Here is an 18,334-nt window from a genome sequence, read left to right as displayed (position 1 = left end):
TTAGAGCTGTATTTAGCGGATAGCAGGACACTGAGGCTAAAGTTGGGAAGAGGAACCCCAAGCAGAGACAGAAAGCAGAACTGAAAGGATGTACATACATCAATATATATATCTCCGCCACCCCCACCCCACAACTAAGGATGGAGATGTGGAAAGGCTGCAGGAACCAGCAGCCACAAGGTCCACACTGGGACAGAGACTAACAGAAGCATTGGCAGGCAGTTACAGGGGAAGAGCTGAGTGCAAATGACTGGCCTCTAGCTTTCCAAAGAGGCATAACTATAGAGGTCATGAGTTAGGTCAGTGTGTAAGGCATAACTGTTATGGAGAGTACGGCTTTAGGATACTGAGGGAATGGGGAAACATGTCTTTATTCTAATAAGTTTCTTTATATTTCTTCCATGTTCCAGGGATGGTGTGTGCTTTCAAGTGATTGTTAGTTTTATCTGTCAATGTGGATGAGTTATGGTACCTAGCTATATTTGGTCAAACATAATTTTGGTTATTTTTCAGAAGGCATTATTTTATTTTGTTTTTGTGTGGATGAGATTAGCATATCAATCAGTGCACTTGGACTTGAGCCCAGCACCCTCCCCAGTTTGAGTAAGCCTCATCAGATCCATTGTAAATCCTCAACTGGAAGAAAGACTCCTCAGCAAGAAGGAATTCTACTTGCTAGCCTGCCTGTGAAGTCAGAAATCATTCTAACCTGTGAACTTAGAGTGGAATGGGAAGCAAGGAGTGAGACAATGGAACCACAAGCCAGGAAGCCCTGGGAGTCCTTCATGACTCTGGCAGCACAGGGACCTAGAGCCTTGATGTGCCCAGATGTCCAGTCCCATCCCTCCTCTGCTCTCCTAACTTCAAGAAAAAGAAATCAAACATTCTGACTGAGTCAACATTTGAAACCTTTGAAAATGAGTAAAAAGAAATAGTCAAGAACAGAAGCTTGGCATGGTAGTGTGTGTAAGAGCTTGAGGTCATCCTCAGCTACATGGTGAGTTTGAGGCCAGCCTGGAATACATAAGGCCTGGTCTCAAAAGATCAAAACAAGATGTTTTTTTGTAGGTGGGTGAGCAGGGGAGCACCCTCACAGAAGCAGGGGGAGGGGGATGGGGGAGGGAGCTTGTGGAGGGGAAACTGGGAAAGGGGATAATATTTGAAATGTAAATAAATAAAATATCCAATAAAAATATATGATTAATTAAAAGTACTATTAATAAATTATTTATTCATAATTGAAAAAATATTGTGTTCATGAAAAATAAACAGTAACTGTGTCAATTAAATGGTGGTAGCCTAGCATTATTAGTGTTCCTGAGTCATTGATTCACTCCCTTCTTGCACTAATTTATTTTATGTCTTATGCTTTTTTTTATTCTTAAATGTACAACAAGGCTCCAAGAAAACACTTTACTCTGAACATAGGTGGTAAACGCTGTGATGGCAATGATGGTAGGGGTTTAAATGGTGCGGGCCGAACCATTTCTTACTTCCTCCTGCATCCAGGGGTGGGGATGGAAAGCATCCTCTGGCCTTTGACTTTATCTTCTTCCAGTTCTTTGCCTCCTCTTCCTGTTCCAGCTTGGAATCTCTACCCTGCGCATCCCATGGCCTGCTGCTTTAGCCATTTCAAGGGTTTTTCTTCTCATGTCTGTGAAAAGCCATGGCACTCACCACCTATTTCTCAGCCTTCCTCCCAAATTGGAAATGGAAAACTCTTGCCCTTTACACAGGCTCTTCTGGCTACTGAAGGATGCTTTCAAGCTGGTAGGATACATACAGAATACTAAGAACACAAAAAGAAGAGAGATCAGCCAAATTGCCTTAACATCAAAATTTCAACTGAGATAGAAGACATGTTTATAAAGAATGAAAGTATGAATGATATTCCAGACAGGATTTCGCAAATAATAAAATGCACGGGAGCTTACATTCCATGATGCTAAAACTTGAATGTGTGGGAACAGGAGCCCAGAACAGAGCATAAAGCTAGAGTTGCATGGTGAAGGGCAACATATTTTATGCCAGAGTTTAGCCTCTATTCTGCAAGCAATCAGAGTTATGAAGAGATGTGTAGAGATTATTCATCAGTTAGGAGCACAGACTTCTTTTCCAGAGGTCTTGGGTTCAATTACTAGAACCTATATAACATTTCACAAACATCTGGAGCTTCATTTCATACTTTCCAGGAGATCTGATGTCTTTTTCTTCTGGTTTCCTTGGGTGTAGGCACATAAATGGGACACAGACATGCACAGACAAGACACCTATACATACAAATAATGTTTTTAAGTTATGAAGTATTTCTAAGTAGGAAAAAGGACAAAGCAATGTATTTGTTTTCTTACAGGGGCTACTCCATAAACGATTCTTTTTGTGCAAAGGTGTTTGCTTGCCTGGGTGGGTAAAAAGCAAAACCTAAAACAGAAGCCAAGTTTTAACTGTAATGATAATTTTATTATTAAAAGACATAAAGAGTTAATAAAAGCAGTGTATGCCTCTAATTTCAGCACCTAGGAAATAGAGACTGGGGTGGGAGGCGAACTTGAATTTGAGGACACAGTAAGCTATGTGGCAAGTTTGAGGCCACACTCAGCTACACAGCAAGATCCTATCTCAGAGAAAACCCAAGAGCTGGGATGTTCAGTTGTAAAATGCTTGCTGTCTTACTTTCACTTCAATTGCTATGATAAAATATTCCGATAAGAAGCAATTTGGAGCCGGGTGGTGGTGGCACACGCCTTTAATCCCAGCACTTGGGAGGCAGGGGCAGGTGGATTTCTGAGTTCGAGGCCAGCCTGGTCTACAGAGTGAGTTCCAGGACAGCCAGGGCTACACAGAGAAACCCTGTCTCAAAAAGAAAAAAAAAAAGAAGCAATTTGGAGTAGAAAGGACATTATTACAGCTTATAATTCCAAGTTATAGTACATCATTGTGGGGAAGTCAAAACAGGACGTTCAAACAGCTAGTCACATCACATCTGCAGTCAAGAGCTCAATTTCTTAAATCATACATAGTTCATTCTTCTGCCTAGAGAATGTTGCCACCCACAATGGGCATGGTCTTCCCATATCAGTTAGCTAAGACAATAATATACCACAGCACAGACACACCCACAGACCAACCATAGACAATCCCTCATTAAGACTCTCTTCCCAGGTGATTTCAAGTTGTGAGAACTGGGCAATTAAAGCTAGCTATCACAAAAACCTGAGTTTAATCCCCAGTACTTTCTGAAAAGGAGGTGAAATAAAGTGATATTACATGGAATGTATTTGATGTGCTCTATTAAAAAATTAACATGGGGTTAAATTTTAAGCCCATAAGAGTACTACCTAAAAATAGAGACCAGAAATAGTCAACTGCTATGAGTACGCAATACAAACATATACAAGTTTTTCTTTAAAATGTAATAAACCTCAATTACAGTTAATTTACGAAAATGTACTCTTATGATAATAAATAGACATATGGAACTTATGGCCAGAAATAAACTAAACACAAACCAGTGGGTAAAGATTGCCTCGTTGAGATAAACAGATTTTGCAAACCACCAGAAATAGAAACTGATATAGTTTTAAATTACATTTCTAAAGAGCTAAGTGGCAGATGAAAGAAATTACAATGAAGAAATCTAAGTAGAAATGGATTCTACCTTTTCATTCTCTTTGTATAGCTTCTTTTTATCATTCTCAAAGGGATTTTAAAATTATCTATTCCAACTGTTTTTACAGTTTGACTTTTAGTGATATGAAGGATTATGAGTCAATGAGCCAACCCCATCTAATAAAATGAATAAATGCAGAAGGCTCCTGATAAAAGGAGATCAGGGAGAGAGGGGTTCTGGGCCTCCTAATATCCACCATGCATCCTATGGGGCTGGCTCCCCCAAAAGTCCTTTATTTCCTCCATAATGTAGGAAGTGAAAACATACACTGACGGTTTCCAAAGGCAGAAACTATGCCTGCCTAAAGGGTTGAAACAGATGCCTTAGAAAGGAACTTCTGTTACTGGGACAACTGTGAAAATATTTTCTCTGGGGCAAAGGAAATATTTCCTTCTGGAGAGAAAATTAAAATATTTCCTCTTCTTCAAAGTTTTTGGATTAAAACTTATTTCCCTGGGCTGGAGAGATGGTTCAGCAGTTAAGAGCACTGACTGCTCTTCCAGAAGCCCTGAGTTCAATTCCCTGCAATGGAATCTGATGCCATCTTCTGGTGTGTCTGAAGACAGCTACTGTATAGTCATGTACATATAATAAATCTCCACCAAAAAATTGTTTCTGATAAATCATTCTGGAGAGCTGTAACATGCTTCCATCTCAAATCCCTACTCAAACTTAACACAGGTCTGTAACCGTTCATTGGTAAGTGCCTGTTTAAGATAGCTAAGGTTCTCTGCTTAGGAACTTGTCAGCTTTTTAAATCACCACCACGACATGGAGGAAATCAAGAAATGAGGCTGGGGTGAGTGTAAAAACCAGGCTGGGAAATTAAATGTAAACTGTTCAAGACTGCAGAGTTAGCAGGGTGGGATGTGAGTCTGACTTCTAACCAGAGCCTGGCCCTTGTCCTAACCCCAATCCCTTCACCATGCATGCCTATCTTTATTCAGACTCCTAGAAATGTGGCATTATTATGACCCCTTGGCACAGGACCTGAGGTTCTCTTCCATTCAGACTTATGGGATAATGTTCCATGCCTGAAACCAACCACAAAGTACCCATAATGCTTTTCATGAAACCCTGAACTCAGGTTATATAACCTGATCTCACATCCTCAGATCTGGGCACAGACTTTCAACCCCTGTTAAGAACCCAGGCTACATGTGTTCAAGGTTACAGGAAAATAGGTACTGTCAAAAACTTATTAAATGGCTAGAAAGTCAAGCTACAGAGATAACAGGCTATAACTCTAGACTTGATTAATATTCTGCATTATCTCAAAAGTAAAGGCATTAACATTCATGTTTAGGGAGCTGCCTCAGAACAAAAGATGATTGCCATCCCAAGGTAGGGGCCAGGGATATTACCCAGAAATTTTAATTTGGTGGAAGTAAAGGAACTTTGGATTGAGACACATGGCTGGGAGCAGGGTTAGTGGTGGCCAGCCAGCTACAGACGAGCAAATTTCAGAAGTATTGGGGACCTAACCTCCAGAACTATGGGAGAATACATTTCCGTTAGTGAGGGAGGGGGTCATGGGAGGAGAAATTTGAATGCCCAGTTTCTGTAAATTGTGAGCAAAAGACTTAACAGGTCCTCAGGAAGGCAAGAAGTGTGGCAAGAAGTCTTCCTAAGAAGGAAGACAAAAGTGTGCATGTCCGTCCTTCTTAGAAGAACAAAATACTCACAGGAGCAAACATGGAGATAAAGTGTAGAGCAGAGACTAAAGAAAAGGCCACCCAGAGACTGTCCCACCTGGGGATTAGAGTTACCAAACCCAGACTCTAACATGGATGCCAAGAAGCGCATTCCAAAAAGGAGCCTGATATGGCTGTCTCCTGAGAAGCCCTGCCAGAGCCTTACAAACACAGAGGCCGATGTTAGCAGCCAACCATTGGACTAAGCTCCGGGTCCCTACAAGAGGACTTAGAGAAGGGACTGAAGGAGTTGAAGAGGTTTGCAACCCCATGGGAAGAACAACGATATCAACCAACCAGACCCTCCCCCCCCCCCAGAACTCCCACAAACTATGCCATCAACGAAGGAGTACACATGGCTCCAGCTGCATATATAGCAGAGGATGGCCTTGTCATGCACCAATGAAAGGAGAGGTCCTTGGTCCTATGAAGGCTTGATAGACGCCCCAGTATAGGGGAATCTAGGACGGGGAGGTGGGAGTGGGTGGGTGAGTGGAGGAACACCCTCATAGAAGCAGGGGGAGGGAGGATGTCATAGGGTGTTTCCGAGGGGAAGGGAAACCGGGGAAAGTGGATAACATTTGAAATGTAAGTAAAGAAAATATGAAAGAAAAAAAGAAAGAAACAGTCATCACCAGGTGACCTCCCCTCATCAACCACCACGGCAACCCTGTGCATGATCACCCATTTCTATTCATAGATGGGGAAGTACAGAATAGGAAGCAGGCTAAGAGAAGTGCAAGGGCATGGTGACTCTTGGGTAGTAGGAACTGGAGCAAGGCTAGACAGATCACTCTGCCCTCCTGCAGGGTGTTCCAGCTCTTCGCCTCCTAGACATACCTGTAGCTCCAGCTCTGGAGGTCAGACACAGACAAAGTGGTCCTATTGGCTCATAGGCCAGTCATTCTAGTCAAACATAATAAAATAAAATAAAATAAAATAAAATAAAATAGCTCCAAGCTCAGTAAAATATACTGTTTAGGAAGGAAGGAAGGAACTGAAGTCAACCTCTTACGAGCGACCACGCGCACAAGAGCGTGCGCACACACACACACTAAATGATTTTTAAATTTATGAAAAAAATAAAAGTATTTTACTATGTGTGTGTGTGGGGGGAGTGTTGCATGCCATGGCATGCATGTAGTAGTCAAACAAGTTTGTGGAGTTGGTTTTTCTCCTTCCACCCTCACATGGTTTCCATAAATCAAATGTGTGTCACCAGGCTTGTATAAGAAGTTGCTATGCCCAGAGTCCACGGGAAACCCAGAAGAGCCCAAGAATTGAGAAGTCTGCTGTAACTTACAAAAGAGCATTTTATTCAAGTCCAGACTCGGATCACATGCTTTGCAATCACTGAGAGCAAGTGCTCGCATGTGATAAGTGAGCCCAGAAAACATAGGGTTTATATACAAAATTGGGAATTCTTAGGATGCTCAGGGATGAAGGGAGTGAAATGCTGTAACCATTTGTTAGGGCAGAACTGAAGCTGGTAGCAGGTGTCTGTTCTGTGGTTATCAGGAACTAATTTTATGGCCTGCCATAACTGTCTGTGGCCTCTGATTGCCTTTTTCTATGATTTAAATGTGGGGCTCTGATATTCTTTGAGTTTGTTATTTCTTTAAGGTCCCAAGGACAGGCACCTGGAGAGTTCTGCCATTTATCAGAAAGAGAGACTGAGAGGTTGTCTCTCCTTAGCACTTGGCTCCATGAGATATTTTCATTAAGAGGGGGGTGCATTATGGGTAGTGTCATTCTAACACTAGACTGGGTTCTCTCAGAGCTGCTGGGGAGGGAGCCCTGAGCTTGCTGCAGCTGCCTGCAGGTATTGTGCTAGCCTCAGGCAGGCGGGCTAGCCTCAGGCAGGCGGGCTAGCCTCAGGCAGGCGGGCAGGAGGGAAAATGGGAGCTTCTGTGGAAAGGAATGCAGGGACAAACTGTCTATACACAACACTGGAGTTTCTTTGGTAAGGTTTTAACCACAGAGAGCTAGCATTAATGATTCGGAGGCCACAACAAAGTGTCTTTACCTGCTGAGACACCTGAGCAGACTCAACATTACTTTAAAATTTATTTTTACTATTTTGAGTGTGTGTGTGTGTGTGTGTGTTAGTGTATGTATATGTGTGAGAGTATATGTGAGGTTTATATATGTGTGTGAAGTCAAAAAGAAAGCCAAAATTCTACCTATATGATATAACTACCCCACATGCAATCAAAAACACACTATTCTTCCTTCAGAATAATATACGAAGTTCCCTAACATTTAACCTTTTGGTACCCCATAGTTGAGATATATTTCTAAAACTTAACTACTAATATTATCTTAACTTCTGTTACATAACATAGTGAAGTACTAGAAAAAAGAAAACACAAAGATCTGATTAATGTGCATGTATATATTCACAAACTTTTTAACCCCTGAGCCATCTGTCTGAGCATATCATAAATCAGGACAGAACCACTTACAACAATTACACTCTTCATCCTACCGCAAGTCACATGGCTTTATCTAATACTCAACAACCTTCTTCTCCTACTCATTTCCTATTTCTTCCACCCCATCAAGCACTCCATCTTGGTTGCTTGAGGTTAGACTCAAACTTTGACTTATCAAGAGTCTGAATCATTTATCACATTGCCTGGATTGGGCTGTTTTGGATTCCTACTCACCTTAATCACCAGACATGGTAACACCAAGATTTCCTATACTACAGACATACTCTCCCTTATCTCAGTTGGTGGAGAAGCAGATCAATTTCCTCTTTACAGTCTAAATCAGCCACTGTCATTAACAATGGAACTCCTTTATTAGTGTGCTGGCATAAGAGCACCAGGAGCTCAAAGTACCCATAGGGTGGGCTTGGTTTTCGGTTCAACGAGATCTTTGTTGTGCCTCCTGGTAGAAGCATTCCTGCCTCTGAACACAACACTTCTAGGCCAAGAGAATATAAAGTTACAGCAACAAGAAACAGCAGCTCACTATGAGATATCTAGTTATGTACCCCATCCCTAAATGTCTTTCTCACCAGTTTTTCAGTCATACTGTTTCCAAGTCTTCGACCAGTCCAATAATTGGCTACAGCCCACAAATAGATATTTAACCATTATCTGGCCTTAGCTTCTAAACAAAATGTATGAGTGTGTACAGTGCTCAGAGTAAGAGGCTTCCCGGAGACTGTAATATCTAAGACTACAAAGATATGGAGGATGAGAATAAATATGTGAAAGAAGGCCAAGAATGCACTGGGGAAAGGGAACCATGTATTCAAATGTCCCAGAGAGATCATCACAGTTGAAAAAGTAAGGTGTGCTTCTCTCATTTGGAATAGCTGAAGGTGAGGAGGGAGTGGTCTGAGAACAGTCTGCCTTTTCCTTCTACATTATGCTAGGTTATGTGTACAGGCATGTAAATAGTGTCTGACAGCTGTGAAAGGAAGGTTGAAATGTGTTGGTAAGTACCATGGAAGGCAGATGTTATCATGAGTGATTGTAATGAGATAAATATTCAAAAAGATTCCCGTTCCCATGCCACCAGAGCCTTGACTTGACAAGCAGCCTCCTCAAAGGGGATATTATTACTCACCTCTTAGACTTTAAAAGGGGAGGAGGGCAAGGAAGGAGGAGGAGAAGGATGGAAGAGGAGGAAGAGGACAAGAGAAGGAGGAGGAGAATGAGGAAGAAAAAAGAAGGGGAAGAGGAGGAGGAGGAAAAAAGAAGAGGAAGAGGAGGAAGAGGACAAGAGAAGGAGGAGGAGAATGAGGAAGATAATGAGGAGGAGAAAGAAGGGGAAGAGGAGGAGGAAAAAAGAAGAGGAAGAGGAGGAAGAGGAGGAAATAGCAGCAGCAGCAGCAGCAGCAGCAGCAGCAGCAGCAGCAGCAGCAGCAGCAGCAGCAGCAGCAGCAGCAGCAGCAGCAGCAGCAGCAGCAGCAGCAGTAGTAGTAGTAGTAGTAGTAGTAGTAGTAGTATGTAGTAGTAGTAGTAGTAGTAGTAGTAGTAGTAGTAGTAGTAGTAATGTGAGCAATGACCTGAATGCAAACCAGACAAATGAATATCAATGTGACAGGCAAAAGGAGGGGAGAGCAATAAAGTGAGCCGGCCTGAGTGACACTGGTAACCGCTGAATTCCCAGCCTAAGGAGTAATTTACTGGTTAGTCCTAAACTGCTGCGTAATTACCCACACAGCCCCCATGCTGATGTGAAGCTTCCCGTGCCTTATTAATAATGGCAAGAACCAGCAGGGAATGGTGAGAGCAGAGGGGAGCAAACCAACTTCTCAGGCTCCTGAGAGAATGTGAAGGCCCCTGTCAGGGCCCTCTGAGAAAAGCCACATCTGGAGATTAAAACAGCTTCAGTTTCCAGCTGTAGTGACAGCTATGGTATGAGTACCATAGAGAGAATCCAGTGGACGATGAGTACCAAGGGTGAAAAAAACAGAATCCATGCCCTGGAGTTTGACCGGTTTACATAAAATACCAAAACAAACAAAAAACCAAAAACAACAAACAAACAAACAAACAACAACAACAACAAACCCTCTGCCCTGACCTCCTTAGGAACTGGGTGAACTATTTTGAGACCTTTCCAAAATAAGTCAAGGGAGCAATGTAAAACACTTGTCTTTGGTATGGTATGGCAGCTGGGTTTCACTGTCCGGTTCAGTAAGGTTCTCATCTCTCCTGGTCAACCACAGAATCCATTCCACAGTACCAGCTAATCCCAGCTCTGTTCCAATTGCCTCCTCTCTTTCCTATCCTGCCTCTCACATTGTCAGTCTGATAGAAGCAAGAAGCAGCCATGTTCTTTCTCGGCCTCCACTTAGGATATAGCCAATAGAAACTAAGAAATAGACGAGGAAAGATATCTCCAAATTCTACCTCCTAGGCAAGCCTGATTTCGGGCTTGGCTTCAGCTAAGACACACACCCAGCACCACTGACTGAGAAACTGTGACTGGGCCCTAGCGCTTGAACAAAGTGTTTTATTCCCATTTCCTGGATGGGCCAGTTGTCTCTTTTCAACTCAATAATTTCTATAATGTCATCTCAAGATAATCCTGTAGTGTTCATTTAATGTTCACACCAATTCTATCATGTGTCTAAAAATCACAAATATTCTTGGGTTGTCTGGTTACACCACCTTTATAACCTTGATGAGGACATTCACAAGCACTCAATATGAATTCCTTTTGAAAAGATGCGTCCATCTTATCCTAAGAGGCTACCATCCTCAAAGGTTTAAAATCTACAATTGAGAGCATATTCGATTCTGTACCATAAAGATGGCAACCATTCCAACTTTGCTGCACACATTTTGTTAAAAGTTAAGCAGCTACTCAGATGATTAATCATACACTTTACTTACTTTTCCACAAAGGTCAGATTATAACTTGTGCATTGGCTCCCTCCCTCCTGCCTCAGCTCCTTGGCAGAGCTGACAGCCTGAGACTGTCAGCTGACACCTGCTGGGTCTAAACAATGGCCCACTACCCTGCAGTTTCACTTTTGAGGATTTCACAAGCCAATTTGCTGACTTGCCTACTGCCTGAGGATGTGCTGAATGTAAACAAACCTGACTGCCTGAGAACTGAGCTTAAGAGATCTTGGCGTCTTCAATACAGTCTGAGACTGTATTTATGTTATGCATATATTTTATTTCTGGAGTTTTCAGTTTCATTTCTTACTTGCCTATATAAGTTCAAAATACCCCCAAGTAAATGGATGCTTTGATACATACTTGGCGTCCATATCTCTTTGTTATCGAACATTCATTTTGCAGGTCCTGTCTAACCTCCGGCTGAAGAGACCCACAGACCCAAGTGGGACTGTGGGACGGTTTCACTCACTTGTGCATGTTAGTTTTTTAATTGCTATGAGAAGACACCTTACAAAAGCAACAGAGGAAGGGAGGGGAACAGAGGGAGTGTGGGTTTGCTGTGGTTCAGTTTGAGGGTACAGCCCATCAGAGCAGTGTAAGTGAGGCCATTGGTCTCATTGCCTACACAGACAGAAAGCAGAGATGAGTATTTGTGCTCAGCTAAATTTTTGGGTTTTTTTCTGCAGCCTCAGGACCCCTGGGATGGTGGCACTCACATTCGAAATGTGTCTTGCCTCTTCAGCTAATGCCTTCTGTAAAAACCTTCATGAACACATGTAGAATTATTTTTCCATGGTGATTCTAAATCCAGTAAGTTGACAGTGCCTCTTAAGCATCACTCCCTAGTCCCAGATGATGGCGATCTCAAGCTATCCCACATTGCTCCCCACACACGTGCTTCTCTGACAATGCACTTGTCCTGGCTGGTCCTTTCTGGGATACTTTCTTCTGAGGATGCAGTGCACTTCCCACTCTACCCTGGAACCTACCTATGGTCATGTCCTCTAGGAATTCTTTCTTACCTTGGAATGCACAATGGGCAAGTTCAGATTGTGATGTCACAGATTCTACTGGCCTACCACTATACCACTATTGGCCTACCTCTTACTAGCTATGACACTAGAAAGCGACTTTGTTTCAGTATCGTCATCTAAAATGGGATGACAAAAGTTACTGGCAACCGTGGCTGAGGACTAAATGAGAATACTGAAATAAAGCATTGGGTTCCACTCTTGGTAAATGATAAGCACCATCCTGAGGCTTAGCTATTGCTGTTAATGACCCAAAGTATACAGTTCACTTGCAATATACATTCTTTAAGATACATATTTATATGTCCCCACAAGACTGTGACTCTGTTAAATTTCAGTTATTCAAGTCTGTTTCCCAGATCTGTGCATTTTGTCCAGCTTATAGGTACTCAAAGAAGAAAAAAGCATTGTTGCATTAAATTACACATCTGTCAGTGCTTTGGGCATCTCATGGCTTTTCCTGTCTTTTTGTGTAGCTGAGAAGGTGAAGCATAAAGCTATCAAGAACTGCAGATAGCCCTTCCCTCTGGAGACAGGCTTTTTCTAGAAGAAAGAAGGCAATAGCCTCCCCGGGCATTGTTCAGCCACATTAGAGAGAGGATTGAGCAGATATATTCAGCTATTCTAACATTTTCTCTAAGCCTTGAATGCGCCTCTCACACTCATGTAATTACATTAATTTTAGCATTAAAAGACTCCTTTTAGAGAAGGTAACTGAATGGCTTATGCCACCCAGAAAGGGTGCATATTTTACCAAGCACCAACACAAACAGAAGAGATTTGTATTCTCAGTTGTTTCCCTTGTTCAGAGAGAGGGAAAGCAGGGAAGGAGAGGGGGGATTGAAAAGAGGAGCAAGGACAGAGATCAAGGTAGAAATGTAGCCAGTCCCTCTGTGGTCTGAGCTGGGAAGACTGAGAACTCCCTCCGTGTTAAGGCCAACAAAAGCAGAAGGCAGTCCAGAGCCTGGGACAGAATGGTAAGGAGTGGGCAGACAGGACAATCCCAGAGGCTAGGACAGGAGGGGAAGGAGTGGATGGAGACAGGGGCAATCCAGAGACTGAGACAGAGAGTAAGGAGTTGGGGGAAACAGGGCAATCCAGAGACTGAGACCAAAGAGTAAGGAGAGGGCAGAAACAGGGGCAATTGCCTTTATGCTGCAGAAAAATTATATTTGGCACCAGGAAAAGTAAGACAGCTCAACATTGGAATTATACAATTGCTACTTACTAGCTCTGAGGCTAGGGTTATAATTTCTTGGCTCTATAGACACCAGAAGGAAGTTCTCTAAACTTACTTATTGCAATGGAATCTCGGTAGTTAACAAAGGATTTTTTTTTTTTAAATCACTCCAGTTCTGTATAACCCCACTACCTATGTGTTAAAGTAATCACATTATTAATTATAAGGTTATTTAAAATATTTTTTCTTGTTTGTTTTTACAGTGGGGTCTCTCTTGGTTGCCCTTAATAGTTTTGAATTCTTGAGCAAAATTTATCTTCCTGATGGCACCTTTTGAGTACCAGGCATTGCAGGTGCACCCACGGTGCCCACAAATAAAGATTTAATAGGGCTTATTCTGTATTTTGATTCTCTTTCATGTTAAAATTAAAGAGGACATTTAAGTTAGCTAATATCTGTTAAGGCTAATATATGTAAAATGCACAGAAGCAGATCAAAATTACACTTGCATTTTTTCAGTTTACTTCTTCAGAAAAATACAACTTCACCTAATAGTTAATTCAACATGAAATGTCAAAGTATCTTAAACACAAATTAATAAAGAGATTTTATGGAAGAAGTACAGAAACGAGGGATGGAGCAGATACTGAGGGAATGGCCAACCAATAACTGGCCCAACTAGAGACCCATCCCATGGGCAAGCACCAAACCCTGACACTATTAATAATACTCTGTTTTGTTTGCAGACAGGAGCATAATTGTCCTCTGAGAGGCTCCACCCAGCAGCTGTCTGAAAGATACCCACAGCCAAACATTGGGTGGAGCTCAGGAATTCAGAGTTTTGGGAACGATTGAGGGCCCCAAAAGGAATAGGAACTCCACAGGAAGACCAACAGAGTCAACTAGCCTGGACCCTTGGGAGCTCTCAGAAATGGAACCACCAATCAAAGAGCATACACAAGCTAGACCTAATCTCCCAGATGTGTAACTTAGTCTTCATGTAAATCCCCCAACAACTGGAGCACGGTTGTCTCTAAAGCTGTTGCTTGTCTGTAGAATACATTACCCCAACTAGGCTCCCTTGTCTGGCCTTAGTAGGAGAGGATGCCTAGCCCTAAAGAAACTTGATATGCTGGGGATTGGGGGCATGGAGGGCCCTCCACCTCAGAGAAGAGGAGGAAGGGAGGTGAAGAAAGGGACTGTGTGTGTGTGTAGGGGGGTGCTGGGTGGGGCAGCAATTGGGATGTAAAGTAAATTTAAAAAAAAAAAAAAACGATTTGGTGAAAAACAGCCTAAAACCCTAAAATAAAGGTAAAAATGTTCACTAAATCTTTCCCTAGCCTAAACATGAACTGAACAAGGACAACACCAAAGTGACTGGGAAAGTCCAGCAAGGCTCTACCCTGCTCAAAGAACTAGAGGCAACTACGGAAAGCTGAGAGCTGGACAAAGTCTTCCCTAGAGACGGGCACATCATGTCATTATTCAATACTGAATGGTCAACCTTGAGAACATTCACCAAGGTATAGATTGTGCAGGTTTGCATTTAGAAAAAAAAATATGTATATATATATATATATATATATATATATATATATATATATATATATATATATATATATATATACATATATGTATGCAATGACAATTAATTAAAAAAGAGGCCATGTATTAAAGAGAGCAAGATGGACAATTTAAAGGAAGTATATGGGACAATTTAAAAGAAGGAAAGAGAAAAATAGGAATGTTGTAATTATATTATAATCTCAAAAACAAGAAAGTAAACCTTGTCAGGAGTCTAGGGATAGTTTCTAAAGAGCAAGAAGTGTTTCCAAACCATGGTAAGAACATGACTAAGAAATAGTCAGCAACTGGGGGTTTCTGTTGAGAAGAAACTTAATCTGTGTCCCTCAGAGATCTGGATTCAACGTTATGTCCTATGCTAGAAAAATCCCTTAGAGAAAAGGTCTCAGTGTAAGAGCCCTTGGAAATGGGAAGGCTCTGCCATTTATTAATGTCAGACATGCTGCCTGCTTGAATTACTCTGCCTGTCTTCTGGAAGCCACACAGGAAAGTCCCCACGCACCTGCTGCTAGGAATCCTGAATTACTCTGCCTGTCTTCTGGAAGCCACACAGGAAAGCCCCCATGCACCTGCTGCTAGGAATCCTGATGCTGAAGGCTTTACTGATACTGGCAACCATGACTAGAACGTTCAGTTTCTTTACAAAATGAACAGAAGCACATTCTACTTTTTCAATAGATGATTTGTCAGAATTTTAAAGGATTTTTATTAACAGAATTTGTTCAGTTTTTCAAGTAAAAAACAGTACTTTTCCTAAATTGGCAGAATATAGCCAGACCACCACAAAATTGACCTTGGAAACAAAAAGAGCAAGAGAAGGCCAGATTCCTCCCTGGCGGTGTCACTGTGGAAAATGTCCCAGAACTCAGGAGAGCTGCCAAGTGGGAAAGAGATAAAGAGAAGACTTTCCAAAAGCAGCCAGCCTAGGCACACTGACCTCCCAACAGCTGGAGGGAGACTGGAGCAACACACAGGTAGGTCTCTGCCTTCTTCTTGATTGCAGCCCACTTCAGAGTTGCTCACTGAGCTCACAGGAAGCAGCCCTGCGTCCTGGATTGGCATCCCACATTCTGCAGCTGCAGCGCTTTGAATCCAGCTTCTGCTCTCCCTTTTGTGGCAGAAGTGGAGACTTACAATGGGCCAGAGAGACTTCAGCCTCAGAACCAAGGAGACCTCCCTGCTGCTGAGAGAAGGGCTCTCCCTCTGGTGAAAGGCAGTGAGGAACCTTGTCAGGTCTGATGGCCTGCCATGATGACACAAAGACAGTGAAGCCGGAGCTGTCACCTGGGTGGGATCCCTGTGTCCACCTGCTGCTTTCTTATGTCTTGGCCTTGGCCCAACAAATATGACAAATGAGAGAAAGTAATTACACATAAACAAATAAAAGTGAATGGGTATGTGGATGGAGAGAACATAAAAGAAAACAAAAAATTATCTTGTAAAAGTTGCTCATTTGGCATTGCTATAGAAATCTGCAATCCATTTCTTCATGTGTTTAACTTCCAATAATCGAGATAACAGCACAGAGGAAGGATCGAAGGCATTGTGGGCTCGAAGATCTAAATGATGGGCCCCCTCGAGAATGTTGATAGCCACCAGGGTGTCTGTGATGTCTTTCGTTACGCCACCTCCTGACCACGGGTCTAAGTCACCATTGCTGCAAGGGAGGGAAACAAGAAAAATTCAAGTGCTTTTATAGTTCCCACCCTGTGGATCTCATGAGCACTACTCATTTGAGCATTATCACTTTCAGGGTCTCGTGTGTATGTGCATCTTCATTTCCCCTGAGTAGACCTAGGAATAGCATTTCTGAGAAATGTGCTATCACTTAATTTCTTCATGAACTGCCAAACAGTTTTCCAAAGTGGCTTTGCTAGTTTACACTCCCATTCCCAGATGTGATTTAGCTCTTTTTCCATTGTGGATTTGAAGGTGAGATTAGAGAAATGCTTTACCACTGGGCTATGTCAGTTTTCACTCTGGTCTTGAATTCCACACACACCTCAACTGATACTTATCTTTTCATATGTTATTAAGCCACATGGATATAGTATTTGAAATCTTTTCTATTAAAACTATTATTGCTTCTTGTTCTTTGGAGACAGAGTCTCATTGTAGCCCAAGCCAGCCTGGAACTCACTATGTAGCCCTGTTTGCCTCAAACCTGGAGCAATCCGCCTGCTGGGATCGACAGGGAAAGCCACCTATCTGGCTTCTGACCTATTTTTAACTGGGTCACATATCTTTTTGTTTTCAAGCTTAATAATTCATTCTCATTAGGCATGGTGGTACATAGCTATAATGTCAGTACTGGAAAACTGATGTAAGAAGACCACAAATTCAAAGCCACACTTAACTTTCTATTATTTTAATTAAAAATTGCTAATTAGCATACAGAGTATTACTTTCAACAAAATTTGGTTTTGTTGATTCTCAGCCCCCTCTTCTTCCCAGCTCTCAACAGCCCCTTGTACCTTTCCATCCTTCACAACATTCGCCTTGCTCTCTTGTCTCATGTGTCTTACCGTCCACCCTCCTGTTTCTAAAGCTCCTCTTCTCCCTTCTCTTGTTGACTAGGTTCGTGAGAGTCAGCCATAGTAAACTAAACCAAACCAACCACCACAACAACAAACCCAGTTGACTATTATAGGTCCTCATTGTGGGACCCAGATATCAGCCTAATTATAACTACTCACTGGTTACCACTTATCTATGGAACAGCTAGAGTCACACACATTCTGAGGCCTACTGACTCACACACCCAGAAGGGTCTATGCCACAGTGACTACCTTTCTGTCAATTTGTAGCCTAGAAGTCATGAATATTTGCTTTAAAGCCACATTTAGACAATATAATGGTCCTAATAAAGCTATGACACTCTCTTTCTTTCTCTCTCTCTCTCTCTCTCTCTCCCTCTCCCTCTCTCTCTCCCTCTCCCTCTCCCTCTCCCTCTCCCTCTCTCTCTCTCTCTCTCTCTTCTCTCTCTCCCTTTGCCTATACTCTCTGACCTCCATTATTGCAAAATTCAGAAGTACTATGTATCCCTCAAGTACTCGAAATACTAAAAATAATCTTAAAACTTTCACATTGTGGTTGTCACTGAAAAATACATGTGCACATAAAACGACTGTGGGTGTTTTTCTCTCTGGCTTATGGTGGCTGCTAGGAATAGTGGTTAGGTAAGATGGTGGAGAGATTCAAAGAGCTTCTTCAAAACACTACCTTCAAAGTGTTATTGCTGGGCATGGCTGCACACACCTGCAAGTCCAGCACCGGTGAGGTGAAGGAAAGAGGGTTAGTAATTCAGCTTCCTTAGCTACATAATGAGTTCAATGTCAGCCTGGACTACATGAAACCTTGGCCCAAAAAACAAAATGAGTGTTATATTTCCCAATATAAGACAAGAAGTCTTTCTATGAAAAGAAAAATATTTAGATAAGTGTTGAGAGGTGCATTGATCTATTCTTCTCTAGGGTCTATGGCATGTTTACGATAGGCTGATAATGATGCTGGGTATGGGTTTCACCTTGTGGAGCTAGTCTTAAAACCAATGAGAGAGTGGCTGGTTACTTCCATAATGTTTGTGCCTCCATTGCACCATTGGGCATATCTTGTATGACCAGTATTGTGGCTCACAGGAGTCATAGCTGGATGTGATTGATGATTGGTGATGATTGGTTTCTTCCTCTAGTAGCTTGCTCAACACCTTCTGTCACTATAAAAGCTAGCCAGTAGGGATCAAGCTTCCAGGTCCATACAGCTTGACTTTTTTTTTTTTTTATTTTAGATATTTTCTTTATTTA

At 42.1% G+C, this 18,334-nt stretch overlaps 1 protein-coding gene and 1 long non-coding RNA gene across 3 annotated transcripts in view; both read right to left on the bottom strand.

The window, feature by feature from the left end:
• Positions 1 to 1,214: 1,214 nt before the first annotated feature.
• On the bottom strand, positions 1,215 to 12,575 carry LOC116102577. Its single transcript, XR_004123229.1, has 2 exons — positions 11,453 to 12,575; positions 1,215 to 1,789 (listed from the first exon to the last, which is right to left on the bottom strand). It is a non-coding gene; the product is annotated as an uncharacterized LOC116102577 (long non-coding RNA).
• A 2,637-nt stretch (positions 12,576 to 15,212) lies between these two features.
• Positions 15,213 to 18,334, bottom strand: part of Prcp (prolylcarboxypeptidase) — a 47,954-nt gene continuing 44,832 nt past the window's right edge. Inside the window, exon 9 of one of the 2 annotated variants that reach the window (XM_031387392.1) lies at positions 15,213 to 16,188. In XM_031387392.1, the coding sequence (XP_031243252.1) occupies positions 15,981 to 16,188 (208 nt within the window). In that variant the 3' untranslated portion in view covers positions 15,213 to 15,980. The remainder of the gene's footprint in view (positions 16,189 to 18,334) is intronic. The other variant, XM_031387390.1, reaches the window with a different exon arrangement.

This window comes from Mastomys coucha, unplaced genomic scaffold, assembly GCF_008632895.1.
Source record: "Mastomys coucha isolate ucsf_1 unplaced genomic scaffold, UCSF_Mcou_1 pScaffold21, whole genome shotgun sequence".
NCBI lineage: Eukaryota > Metazoa > Chordata > Mammalia > Rodentia > Muridae > Mastomys > Mastomys coucha.
The sequence above is the reverse complement of the archived record's forward strand: the minus strand, read 5'-3'. Positions and strand labels throughout refer to the sequence as shown.